The 12,505-nt window shown below is 47.4% G+C and overlaps 4 protein-coding genes and 1 non-coding gene across 5 annotated transcripts; 1 reads left to right on the forward strand and 4 right to left on the reverse strand.

Moving 5' to 3' along the window:
- Window positions 1-121: 121 nt before the first annotated feature.
- On the reverse strand, window positions 122-193 carry VE01_03988 (the record flags this gene model as incomplete). Its single annotated transcript has 1 exon — window positions 122-193. It is a non-coding gene; the product is annotated as a tRNA-Gly (tRNA).
- Window positions 194-1,119: 926 nt separating this feature from the next.
- VE01_03989 (uncharacterized protein) lies at window positions 1,120-2,126 on the reverse strand (the record flags this gene model as incomplete). Its single annotated transcript, XM_059463582.1, has 3 exons — window positions 1,120-1,787; window positions 1,840-1,863; window positions 1,919-2,126. The coding sequence occupies 3 exons, from the start codon at window positions 2,124-2,126 to the stop codon at window positions 1,444-1,446; spliced, it is 576 nt and encodes a 191-aa protein (XP_059319809.1). The 3' UTR covers window positions 1,120-1,443.
- Window positions 2,127-3,755: 1,629 nt separating this feature from the next.
- VE01_03990 (uncharacterized protein) lies at window positions 3,756-5,720 on the reverse strand (the record flags this gene model as incomplete). The annotated part of the gene is made up of 6 exons (XM_018273468.2): window positions 3,756-3,949; window positions 4,028-4,129; window positions 4,190-4,497; window positions 4,574-4,656; window positions 4,714-5,063; window positions 5,123-5,720. The coding sequence occupies 6 exons, from the start codon at window positions 5,718-5,720 to the stop codon at window positions 3,756-3,758; spliced, it is 1,635 nt and encodes a 544-aa protein (XP_018131593.2).
- Window positions 5,721-7,714: 1,994 nt separating this feature from the next.
- MAN26A (Mannan endo-1,4-beta-mannosidase man26A) lies at window positions 7,715-8,821 on the reverse strand (the record flags this gene model as incomplete). The annotated part of the gene is made up of 1 exon (XM_018273470.1): window positions 7,715-8,821. One exon carries the CDS (start codon window positions 8,819-8,821, stop codon window positions 7,715-7,717), a length of 1,107 nt encoding a protein of 368 aa, XP_018131591.1.
- A 2,159-nt stretch (window positions 8,822-10,980) lies between these two features.
- On the forward strand, window positions 10,981-12,417 carry VE01_03993 (uncharacterized protein; the record flags this gene model as incomplete). Its single annotated transcript, XM_018273471.1, has 3 exons — window positions 10,981-11,055; window positions 11,102-11,234; window positions 11,282-12,417. The coding sequence occupies 3 exons, from the start codon at window positions 10,981-10,983 to the stop codon at window positions 12,415-12,417; spliced, it is 1,344 nt and encodes a 447-aa protein (XP_018131592.1).
- Between the last annotated feature and the right edge of the window lie 88 nt (window positions 12,418-12,505).

The following is a 12,505-nucleotide window of genomic DNA, read 5'->3' on the forward strand; positions in this document are numbered from 1 at the left end:
GTGTAAAATATATATCTCTGGACTGGGGATAAATAATTGCATCGACTTTGAATTAATGAATTAATTTGGCACAATTTTTTTTTGCAAAAAGATGAATTTCCGAATTGGAGATTGGTCGTGTTTGCATCAGCCGTGAATCGAACACGGGGCCCATCGATGGCAACGATGGATTTTACCACTAAACCACTGATGCTTCTCATTGTTGGCCAATCGCGTATTGTGACATATGATGGTTGGGCCCCGGATCTCGCTCTTCCCGTTACCCCTCCCGCCGCTTTTGCGATCCGCCATTTTTGTAATTTTCGCCACTTGCAAAAGCGGCTCCCTTTAGGCGTTGGCTGCATGACCTAGAGTGGGCAGTGCAAGCACGGTTGTGCCCCTCCTCGACGTGGCTGAGGGCTGAGAACCTGAAAGTGACTAATGGGCCAGTTCCGCATCGTGGTGTGAGTCTCATTTTGGCCCCTCCTCACTTTGCCCAGCCAAGCAACGGGCTAGAACAGGGGGTTTGCATGAATAGAAGAAGGCTAGTTTTGCGCTGGTTCTAGCGTAAGGCCCATCCCTACAAATGGCAGCACGCTTCTGTGCAGGACCTCGCTGTGACACAATGATCTTAACATTATGTTATTAAAGCTATAAGGTCCTAACTTTAAGCATAGGATATTTTAGCGCGTAGCCAACCTTCAATTTAGGCACTTCCTGATCCTTCTCTTCTCTTCTCTTCCCTTCTTCCCTATCGTCTTTCCTGTCATCTTCCCTTGCATCTTCCCTTTGTGCTTGAGAATTTAACGAAGGCTTATTTCTCGCAACCTCGTTAAGAGATAACAACTTAAGTAATAAGAACTAGATTTGCAATGAATTTTGAAATGTCAACATTGTTCTGTATTTCCTTCTCCGTGATGATAAAAAAGTTGCAGTCTTCATTAACATAGATTATGCGCCATCTAGGGACACTAGGGATTTGTATAGAGGAGCGCTTTAGGAGAGTCTACTGAGTGGAGTGGGTCACAAGACTTTCAATATGCAATTTATAGCGATGGAGATGTTGAAGGGAAGGGCTCCATTGAGGCTCTACATATCAACTTGATTCTTTTTCTGTATTTTGTAGACTCAATTTTAATGTGAATTTGTTATGTATCAGACGAATTAGGAGACCAAGTAGAGAGTCTATTGTACCCTCAACTCAGTCGTCTATCTCACCAGCTATCTCGACATCTTCTTCCTTCCCGGAATATGGAACTGCTGCCATGTAGCTATTCTTTGTGCGAAGTGGCACAAGTCTTTTAGGACCCGGCCAAGAAGTGACAACCTCGCAGTTTCTCTTACCTGTGGAGTCACCTGCTGCTTCAGCTTGGTAGCTCCTGTTGATAGTTGTAGTCAGTAAATTATTTGTAGTTGAGTGTGAAAGGTATGGTCAGCTGGTGAAACATCACAAGGCGCAGCAACTTACTGGTACCAGTGGAAGAGTTCGCCATTTTCCTTACGCGAGAACTCCTCGCACTCAGTTATATTAGAACTCGCCTTGCCAAGTTGCTTAATGTTTGCTGCGTCAACCTTTGCCTGGCCTCTGCAGTAGAGACGGTATAGTTTGCCGTTAATCTTCCACACTTCGCCTTCTTTGGTCGCTAAAGGGCATAGTGGAGTCTCTGCAGGTAGCGAGGTGGGAATAGCAAAGATTTTCTCGTTTGTTCCGTAGTGATAGACATAGAGCTGGGCGGACTTGTCGACGAAAAGGTAGCAGGCACCGCTGCCTGGATACCAGTGGAAGCCATATGTAGCACTGGTTGTGTCTATTCAGCATCAGCCTTTTGCACTACGAGAGATTTTTTGGGACAAGCGTACAGCCGTTATACTTTGACTCGCATTCTGACGAAGAGTTTAGCAAAGGGTTCTAAAGCTGTGTGTCGGAGGAAAAGTTCACCTTCAAGGGTTGGCAAATAACCCATTCCAACGAAGCCATTCCACTTAGAGTTGTAGCAATAAGTGCGATAGTCGCGGCCGTTGATGCTCTGGATAGAGCCTTCCGCGCCGTAGCAGACTTCAGTGTATGTATGCTCTCCAGTCTCCGCAAGTGACAGAGGAGATTGAGAGCTGGATTGAGAGCTGGCGCCATCATTAACTTCGTTCATTAAAGTCTCTTAAGATAAACGAGCCTTCGGAGCTGGGACAGAGGAGCAAGCTGCTCCATCGGCCCCATGAACATGTTAGCATTAGTGGCAGCTATGCCTTGCGCGGCTAAGGCAAGGGCTGTAGAGATATGCACTGGCTTCATTATGTTGGAATGGTAGTTTGAAGTAACAACAATGGTGAAAATAAGGAAAACCTTAGGAGCAAGGCAAAATAACGTAGAGCAAGACGGCTCCTTTATACCTATAGAGCTGAGCAACATGCTTTAAACTCAAACTCACCCTTCTTATATTACTCGTTGATGTAATGATGAGATAGCATTGTTAGAAGTACAATACTCAAGTGGTTATATCAGGGTTAACTGATGACAACAATATGAACTTTCAACTGCTTTTCACTGTATCAAATTAAGAAATATGTAGACAGCTAAGCTGCGTGCGTGCGTGTTCGAACAGTACGACGTGTACGAAGAATGAATCTAGGTCAGACTTTTAATCGAAAGGGGTAATTGAATTACATCAATTTGAAACTTCTCAACCACTGCTCGCTATCTCTTGCCTCATCTGTGTCAGGGTAAAAATCGATTCTCCTGCCCTGGACAGGAACTAGTTGCTCCCATCTCCTATAAATCATCACTTTGTGATGGCGAGCCAACTATCAACTCGGGAGTCGTAACCGATTGACGCATGCAACAATCGTTTTTACCATGAAGTCAAGCTGACCTCATCCGGTCGGAATAGAGCCGTTCCCAAGCTTCTGGACGATCGGTGCCTAAGCCTCCCACGATCTATAACGGAACTTCCCGACGATCTGTGATGGAGCTTCCCGCCTATCCCAGTCCTTATGGAGAATAGTTCAGGTAGATCACTACCAACGCTTTTGTCTCTGTGCCATGAGCTACATATGCTGTGATCCACCTACAATGTAGCTTCTCAATTCCGTTCTATGTTAGGGGGCCCGACTGCTTTTACCACCACGCTTTTCGGTTTTCGCTACTTCGCAAAAGCAGCCTCCCGTTTCTCTTTTCTCTTCCCTATTTCCACACCATCTAACACAACATTCCATTTCTAATTTCTAGATCCTAGGCTGCTATGCGTCCCTAATGAGTTTCCGATTCTTGGATTCAGCTTTCTGTGAGCATAACGCCATGGACATCATGTTAGCGAGTAGCCTACCCCTAGTTTGGTGTCTACACACATCTACTCCGTCTCTTCCCTTCATTCTCCCGTCTTCCCTTTCGTCTTTCCTACCATCTTCCCTTGCATCTTTCCTGTCATCTTCCATGAAATCTTACCTCTCATTTTCGCTTTGTTCTTAAGGATTTTCTTAGTTATTTTGCGATTTTTCACGTCACTCCTTTACTTGCCTCTTAGGTCCCTTGGTCATTAAAGTAGAATAGTAGGCATGAAGCTCTTAAAGGATAAACTACCAGCAAATATTAAGCTATATGGATTAACAACGAAACGTCTACTAAAATTTGCCCCTCTAATAGAGAGAGGATACAAGTCCATCCTCTTACTATAGGAAGAGTACGATTCCGTCCTTTAACCAAATGCAAAGAGCTACTAACAAAGATAACAAAGAGTAAAAGGTTTGCATTGCATATTGACTAGCTAACACTAGTCCTAGACTTAAACGGGGTCCCTCTTCACAAAAATTAAATTCAGAGGCGCCACGTCAAGCGTAAATACATCCTTTGTATCCCGTAATAGACTCTGGCCTGTTTCGTTAGCCGCAAAGCGGATGTCGAAGCGCTGTACAAGGCGAGCCACAACGGTCCGGAGGGAGAGGAGCGCCAGTTGTTTGCCAACGCAGGAATAAGGGCCTGCGGTTTTTGAGTATTTAGCTAAAGACTAAGAAAGGAAGGCAGAGAGCATTAGGACTGGATATTTCAAGAACTGACCTGTAGAAAATGGCATGAATGCGGCTTTGTTCTTCAGGAGCTCGGGAGACGTTGTCCAGCGCTCAGGTACAAAGGATGAGGGATTGGGGAATGCGCCTTCCACTATTGCAATTATGATCAAGTCAGTATCAGAGATCTTGAAGACTGAATGTTGGGACGCACAACGACCCAGTGACCAAATCGGCATCGATATCGTCACATTCCCAGGAATAAAAGTATCTCCAAATACCAGGCCGCTGGCGGGAGTCTGGCGCAGCACACCGGAAGGCACTGGCGGGTGGAGACGTAGCGTCTCATTGATGAGGGCAGCAAGAAACTTGGCATCGCAAGGCGCAGTGGTGCGAAGTTCATTACGAAGCTTAGTCCCGAGAGTAGAGTCAAGGGCAAGGTGGTAGAAAATATGGCTAAGAGTGGCGGCGGTGGTGTCGCTGCCGGCCACGATCATAAGGCCGGTATCACCATTTAGCCACCTGCGAGATTGGGGTATAGATTAGATCACGAGTGTCCAATTGGTATCATTGTGCGAGGAGAAATGAAGTGGCTTGCCTCGGATTCTTGTTCATTGGGTCTGGACTGTTTTCCTCGGCGTCGAGGAGCCAGCTCGTGATATCTGGAAGTAGCGGGGTGTTCTATTTGGGAAGGATCAGATTATTAGGTGATCTATGGGGAAATGTAAACATGTGTACTGGCTGGAACTGTACTTTTCTCCGAGTTGCGGCTTGGTCTTCAATAAATTTCGTGAAGATCTTGGTGCCGGTCCCTGCGCCGGGGATGGCCAGGAGAATCGGGAGGATCCACGGAATGGGCGTGAGGATACCGACGGGGCGCATGCCATCCTGGAGCAACTTGAGGGCAAAATGTTTCTCCCCGCTCTTCAACATGTTGAAGGACTTGCCGAATGCAAGATCACCCATGACATCGAAGCTGTAGAAGTTGAACCAGAGACTCGCATTGACGGGCTGGTTGGCGAGATTGTCCAATTGCGCAATCAGTTGGTCCACATAGCCATCCACACGGCCTTCATAGTTCCGTAGTGCTACATAATAGGTGAGCACAGGAAGGGGAGATCAGCACAATATAGAGCGTGTAACTCACCCCTTGCGCTGAATGCCTGGTCCCAGATCTTTCGCCGTTTGTCATGCGTGTTTCGGTTGCGAGTCAGTTGTAGGGATGGGTTAGGGCCTCCAATCGCATCATACCAAGGTGCTTTGATGCATTTAGAGCTGGAACTGTGAATTGCGGCAATTGCATCTGGATTGATAATTGTCAACTCGTTGGGGCCGACTCTCACGATTTCCCCATATTTTTGGTGTAGTTGATGGGCCTGGGCGAAGTTGTCGGAATTTGGAAGGAGACGAGCGACGTGAGTAAGCTTGGTCAGGCGGGCAGAAAAGGGGCCAGGAAAGTGTCGTAGTGGATGAAAAAAGACACGATAACTAAGAATGCTAAGGGTCAAGGCTACAAAAAAAGAGGTCGATGCCACGATGGTCGCTTTCCCGGCCTCGATAATAGGAAAGTCATAGAGAAAAAAATTGCATGCGAAGAATATTAAAGGGCCCAAAACAAATATGCAGAGGATTCGTACGGACTGCATGTGGTGTTCGCCATGGATGAAGTAACCCAGATGAGAGATGACTCCAAGGGCTCCAGCAAGCACCGAAACGGAAGCAATGGGGATAGAAGACAAGAACATGAAGATCGATGTCGATAAACACAATTTATGTAATCAGCACAATATTCGCAATCTGATGCTAAATTCGGATGTTGAACGAGTTAAGCGGTCCTCTTGCAAAGGTGGGACACCAAAGCTCTTATGAGTACGTAAGGACAAGTTCGACAATAGATAACACATATCCAAAGGTCCGTAAGCTGGAAGTAGCGAAGCAGACAGATATATCACATATATTTCTTTGTGACAATACGTTGATGGTTGAGGAGCAAAACTGTGGTTTTCGTACTTTATCTCGGACTCGCCGAGATAATTTCCCGTTCGAGGTTCTACTGAGGCTGAGAGCTGAAATTATGCAGGCTTCGCTACCATAGAAATTAAACAACGTACAAGCTTCAAGCGACAATTTCATGGTTACATATAGTAGTGATCCAATTAATGTGTGGAAGGGGACGGGACGTCACAGGAATAATGTAGCCTATTGCGGGGTGTCTCACATGACACCTCGCGCAAAATCAATATCAATCTTTATTCCAAGCCACAGCAAGACCCCATAGCAGGAATAGAGCCGTGTAACAGTAAACAGGTCATACGGCTGGATTGGTACATAGTAGGAGTCTGTATTATGTGCATAGCTAAATACTGTGCCAGTCCAAGGTGATCATGAATACTATTCTTGCATAGTCTGTTAGGAAGGTACCACGGAGCCACGTCAACTCCTGTACATGGACCACTGCGTAGCCTAAAGAGAATACACCAACCTTACCTAGATGATCGCCGCTTATGCCCTAACATTTATCAGCCCAGGGACACGGCATGTTGATGCAGAGACTTGCAAGGATCATGTCATCAGCCCGACCCTTAGCCGTGATGTAAGCATCTAATTGGTGCCTTGATGCAAAGTGATGCGATAAGCTGCTAGACACAAACTAGAGCTGGAAAAGTTGTTTGTCAAAAGCACGGCGAAAAGCGTCAGTGAAGATTGTGACAAATCATACGGCATATCGCCGTACATCAGCCGCGACCACTATTGATGTTAATTGGGTGGCCTGACTTTCTGCCGTCTAGCAACGTTCAACTCCTCGAATTAAACGAACGGTGACGATTCCAACGATATAATTCTAGCGTGTATGCAACACGGAGAGAAGCGTGACAGTTTAGGGGGAAACGCCAACGTTAGCCATGATGTCAGTCGTCTAATGGCGTAGGTTGCCTTGTTTTCGCAACCACAGCCACTGTTACTAGTTTTCCTTAACAACTAACTCTCTAATATTCTACTACAATATAGTCATAAACCTCCTCTAAGTCTTCTTCAACCAATTTAACGTTATTCATGTTTGTACTACTTCCTTGTTACGGCTCTCAGGAAGACTATTAGCCGTGTGGGTTTCGGTTTGTAGAACAGTAAAACTGATACGGGAACCTCTCAGATACTATTTGGTGATGAGTAGTATTTAGGCCCTTTTTAAAGTATTCGGCGAGTATTTACCAAGGACCCGAATACTACAAGAACTCGAATACTACTCGAGACCTTGGCAAGCTGATGCCAAGGGTGCTAAGCCCGGAAACTACGACGGAAAGCTTAATCTCGCCACGAATCTAGAGTGGCGGGTTGCCTTTGGGCCGGGTCAGTAATGCGCGGGCATTGGCTAATGCACCTGCAACCTATTGGCAGGGATCCGGATGCTAATTATTAGACTCGAATCACACATCCCCATGTCGACGTCCAACTCTTTTCTAGGCAACAGAGCGCTAAAATGTCGCTGCTTTTCTAGGAGTCAAGAAAGGCGATTTAGGAAATGGTAAACTGGCATTAGAGGGCCCCTTGATGATTCTAATTCAAGCACGTAGCGAAATAATTCTCTAGCATTACGTATAAATAATGATCTACCAAATATTCAAAGATCGTCACAACCCTACACACAAAGGAATAAGAACAGACTAGGGTCTCAATCGCAATTAAGATACGTAGTTAATTCAGTCTGCTTACTTCAAACACGAGAGTTCTAACGCGTTCCCTAAGTGCTCTTCCAGTTCCCAATCTGCGTGACACCATCCACTGTTGCCACCTTACTATCCGAATAGACATTGAACAAAAACTGTTTCGAATTATAACCTCCGCCTGAGATAAAATCCCCCGCCCAGGTAACCCAATAAGCCCACGGTATATCCTGACTAGCCTGCAGCTCTGGATCAGGAATGACACCCACCTCCGCGAGGGCAAGCACCCTCGATCCCCCTGTGACCCCATACAGTGTCTGCCAGGCGCTAGCCTGTGGATTGTGGTCACCAGCAGATGCATATATGTCGGTGGTAGCAATATCACATTTATCGTTGCCCGGATACCAGTCTGACGCCATGGTGTTACACACCCAGACCATATTATGTAGACCGTGGTAGCTAGTCAGACGGCTATAGATGAGATTCCAGAGCTGCTTAAAGGGGCCAGATCCATGGGCGCCCCACCAGAACCAGGCTCCGTCTGGCTCGTGCAGGGGCCGGAAGAGGATGGGCACATTGGCGTCGGAAAGGCGCTTGATCTGCACGGCAATAGCGTCGATATCGCGGAGGAGCAATTGGTAGTTGGCACCGTTGGAACCCTCGTTTAGTGCGCTTTGCACGTTGAATGAGGTCGCTGCAGTGTAGAAACCAGAGTACCAGGGCTCAGCGCTAGTGTCGTAGAGGCCGGTTGGGGCGTTCCAGTGCCAGACGAAGGTGTTAATGCCGCCCTTCTTGTCAAAGGCAATGGCGTCTTCAACAGCTGTGGACGAGGTGCCATGCGCGACGCGTGATGGAGAGTAATCAATGAAGTCACTACCAAGGATGGCGGGAGTCTTTCCAATCTGGGACTGCACCCAGGCGAAACTGGTTGGATCTTGCTGGCCAGAAAGATAATGCCATCCAAACTGCGACTGGATGAACTTTAGGAGTACCTTTGCTCCTGAAGTGGCGGAGCCGTCAATGTTGTTGTAGCTCATCCAGGTACGCTTATTAAGCTCAGTAGATTCACCTAGTGCAGCATTGCGACGCTGGGCTGGTGTGAAATCATTCGCTATTGTTTCGACGGGAGAAGCTACGACAGAACCTAACAAGGAGCAGACGACGATTGGCTGAAGTAGATGCATCTTGAACATGTAGAAACGGGAAGAAGAGAAAAGGTGGGAGCTGAAAGAGTAAAAAAATGATACGATATAGCGTACTACTTATATATCACAAGCCAGTGAGACCATGCTAAGGTCGAAGCTACAGTATGAGGTTCTTTCCTGCGCAGCGTGTTAATAGCGGCTTGACCTATAGTAAATGCTATGACGATTAGTGTTATAGCGATATCATCCTTTTGTGCGATAAATTCCCCTCGTCCGATACCATGTTCTCCGCCAATTCCAAACAATGTCTAGGCACACATACATTTGAACATGTCTACCTGCATGTTTACCTGCAGCAAACCCTCTATTCTCTTTTACTCCAGCCACTCGTACAACGAGAAGCTCCTCTTGCTAGTTAAATTAAAAAAACAGCATTCTTCAGATCCTAACGCGGTAAGGCTAAGCAGTCCGCATAATGTGTCCACGTTGAGTAGTTAGATCTAATGCTTCCAAGACACATCATTTGGTTAAATTTGAAGAAAGACGATGCGCGGAGGAGCTTCCTCCTTCCTCCATAACAGCGAGGCATCTCGGTGCTTAGGATTCCGTGACTTTCTCTCATGGTAGAAATTACGGATGAACGAGCTGCAAATTTTACTAACTTGAATAATACTATATTTCTTACAGGGGTTGTAAGGAGTCACCACTGATCGCTTCACGCCCGCGTCTCTATAGTCGCATGGAACTTCCCTATTTACAAGGGCTTTGACGGAGCCGAGAAAGTTGGATCCCAGATTACATGCCACCGATGGGTAACTGCCTGTTGGTCAGCTGGTGGCATAGTCTGAATGAGGATAGCTACGACAACTACCATTCTAAATAGTTCTCGGCAGTTGGCTCGGCGATGGCTCCGGCTTTGGCGGCGCGCTTGACTTTGCCACAGGGCTGACCGGGGCGCTAGCGGAATGCCGTGGGCTCGGGAGCGGCGATGGCGACCGAGTTAACGACAGCCACAAGGACGGCGAGACAGAGGGTTGCAAGATACTTTATGGTTTGGGGTGGTGTTCACACAAGTATGTGTCCTTAGTGGGCCCCAACCTTAATTGCAGCTTCTCGACCAACTAGAACCCTAGTCATTTTGGGGGATTTCGCGACCAGGGTTAGCCTTTTACGGTGCACGTTCCACGAAAGTTTGTATATGCCGAAAAACAGAAAGAAGTGCAGTAGGTGCGAAGTATTCCAGACCTCAGTACTGCGATCTGTGTAGTTAACACCATGACTCTATCGACTATTTTAAAATGGCAGAAAGGCTCTAGAGCAAAAGCCACAATGTGGAATGCAGCTCCACGGCGCAGGCTCTTCCGGGCTAATTAGGGAACAACGGAGTTTGCGGAGGATATCATTTCGACATCAACCTTGCCAAAGCTCTTGGTCAGACTTGCTAAATGACTGTGAAGAAAGGAGTTTGTTCAAACTCGCTTTGGCTTTGGCGTAAAATGATCACAGGCACCACATATTGAAATGACGTTCCAGTGACGGCATGATCGTCTTGTACCGCGTCTTCGGGCAGAGTTTCCATCCATCGCGAGTTCAAACAATTCGATGTTCAAAAGACCGCACTTCAGCACTCATATGCAATGTTATATACGCCGCTCCACCGCACTTAAAAGATCTTTCTTCACTTTTCTAACCTGCGTGGCAACAAATCATGGAGATTTCTAGCACTATTAACATGGAAATCTGCATTTATCCGAGGCTACATCCATGCAACCCCACATCGAGCGAGGGTCAGAATTTTGTCCACCGACGGAAGAGAAGATACCGAAAGACAAGATCCACCTGTACGACGATACATAGCAACTCACTCTAAATAGAGTAACGCATTTTTGCCATATTAAAGGCCCGTTGTATAATTCAGGTACGCGGTGGTATGATAGGCCATGGGAGAATATAACGGCGGATCGTTTGCATATGAAATGAGGAGGTCAGATGAGGCGTCTTGGTTCGCCGAGCTCAGAGGAGGGAATGGTAAAAGTTATTTTTGATAGTGAGGGGAAGGCCTAGATACAACGTACGAGATTGTTTAGGCAGAATGGACCGACACAGCGAATCCGTATAAGACCACATGCGCGGCCAATCGTTGATGCTCAGAGCTCCTCCCGTGATCCCACATCGATAACCGCAGCATCACCTTTAAGATGCAGATTTTAATTCCTTTCGCAGCGTTGCTCGCCCTTCCTGCGACTCAAGCTATTGTCCTCCCAGATGGCACGGTTTGTACTTTGTTGTTGGTGGCACAGGAGACACTAATTAGTGTAGGGAAGATTGCCGGCACTAGGTTGGAACTCGTGGAACGCTTACTACTGCGACATCGACGAGGCAAAGATTTTGACAGCAGCGCATGCAATCATTGATCTCGGTCTAAAGGATGCAGGCTACGAATATGTCAACAGTAAGGCCGCGCTCCTTTTCGAGCGAACTCTAACTAATCATGACTAGTCGACGACTGCTGGTCAATAAAGGACAGCAGAGACAATGTCACGAATCAAATAATTCCCGACCCACTGAAGTTCCCTACTGGGATCAAAGGTATTGCCGATGAAATACACGATCTCGGTCTCAAAGTAGGAATCTACGGCTCTGCAGGTACCAAGACATGCGGCGGCTTCCCGGCTCAGATAGGCAACGAATACCTCGACGCAGCAACCTTCGCTGCTTGGGAAATCGACTACCTAAAATACGACAACTGCTACGTGCCTGACAACTGGACCGACATCTACAGCGCATGCGTGCCGGATCAATGGCAAACTTACGGACCATACATCAACGGGACCTGCCCCAGCGCCTCTAGCGGACAAGACGAAATCTCGGCGCCTCCCGGCTACGACTGGAGCACCTCGCTCTCGGCAATCCGCTACGGCATAATGAGCGACGCCCTCCTTGCCCAAAACCGCACGATCCTCTACTCCCTCTGTAACTGGGGCCACGCCGCTGTTCAAACCTGGGGCGGCAGCACCGGCTCCTCGTGGCGCATAACAGGCGACATCACGCCGTGGTGGGCCCGCGTCGCCGAAATACTGAACGAAGGCTCCTTCCTGAGCAACTACGCCAATTTCTGGGGCCACAACGATCTCGACATGCTGCACATCGGCAACGGGAACCTCACGCTCGCGGAATCGCGGAGTCATTTCGCGTTCTGGGCTGCTATGAAATCGCCTATTATCATTGGAACCGATCTATTAAAACTCGATTCTGAGAAAGTCGCGATATTGAAGAACAAAGCGTTGTTGGCGTTTCATCAAGATGATAAATTCGGAAAGCCGGCGGAGCCGTATAAATGGGGCGTTAACCCGAATTGGACTTTTAATGCTACCCATCCGGCTGAGTATTGGAGTGGAGCTAGTAAAGCGGGCACGTTGGTGCTGGCGATGAATACATTAGAGAAGAAAGCGTGGAGGGAGATTAAGTTTAGTGAAGTCCCGCAGCTGAAGAAATTGGGTGCCTCTAAAGACAGTTTTGAGGTTAGGGATATTTGGTCTGGGAAATATTTGGGTTGTGTGAGAGGGAGTATTGGGAGGTGGGTCGGGAGCCATGATACGGTGGGCTTTGTAGTTGGGAAGAAGTGCCGGGGGTGAGGGTGGAGAACTTAAGCTTGAGTTCAAGTGGAGACAAGGGAGTAAGAGGGGAACTGGATGCTAGATAGAATGAGACTGTGAGAATGGT

Source organism: Pseudogymnoascus verrucosus (genome assembly GCF_001662655.1).
Source record: "Pseudogymnoascus verrucosus strain UAMH 10579 unplaced genomic scaffold scaffold_14, whole genome shotgun sequence".
Taxonomy (NCBI): domain Eukaryota; kingdom Fungi; phylum Ascomycota; class Leotiomycetes; order Thelebolales; family Thelebolaceae; genus Pseudogymnoascus; species Pseudogymnoascus verrucosus.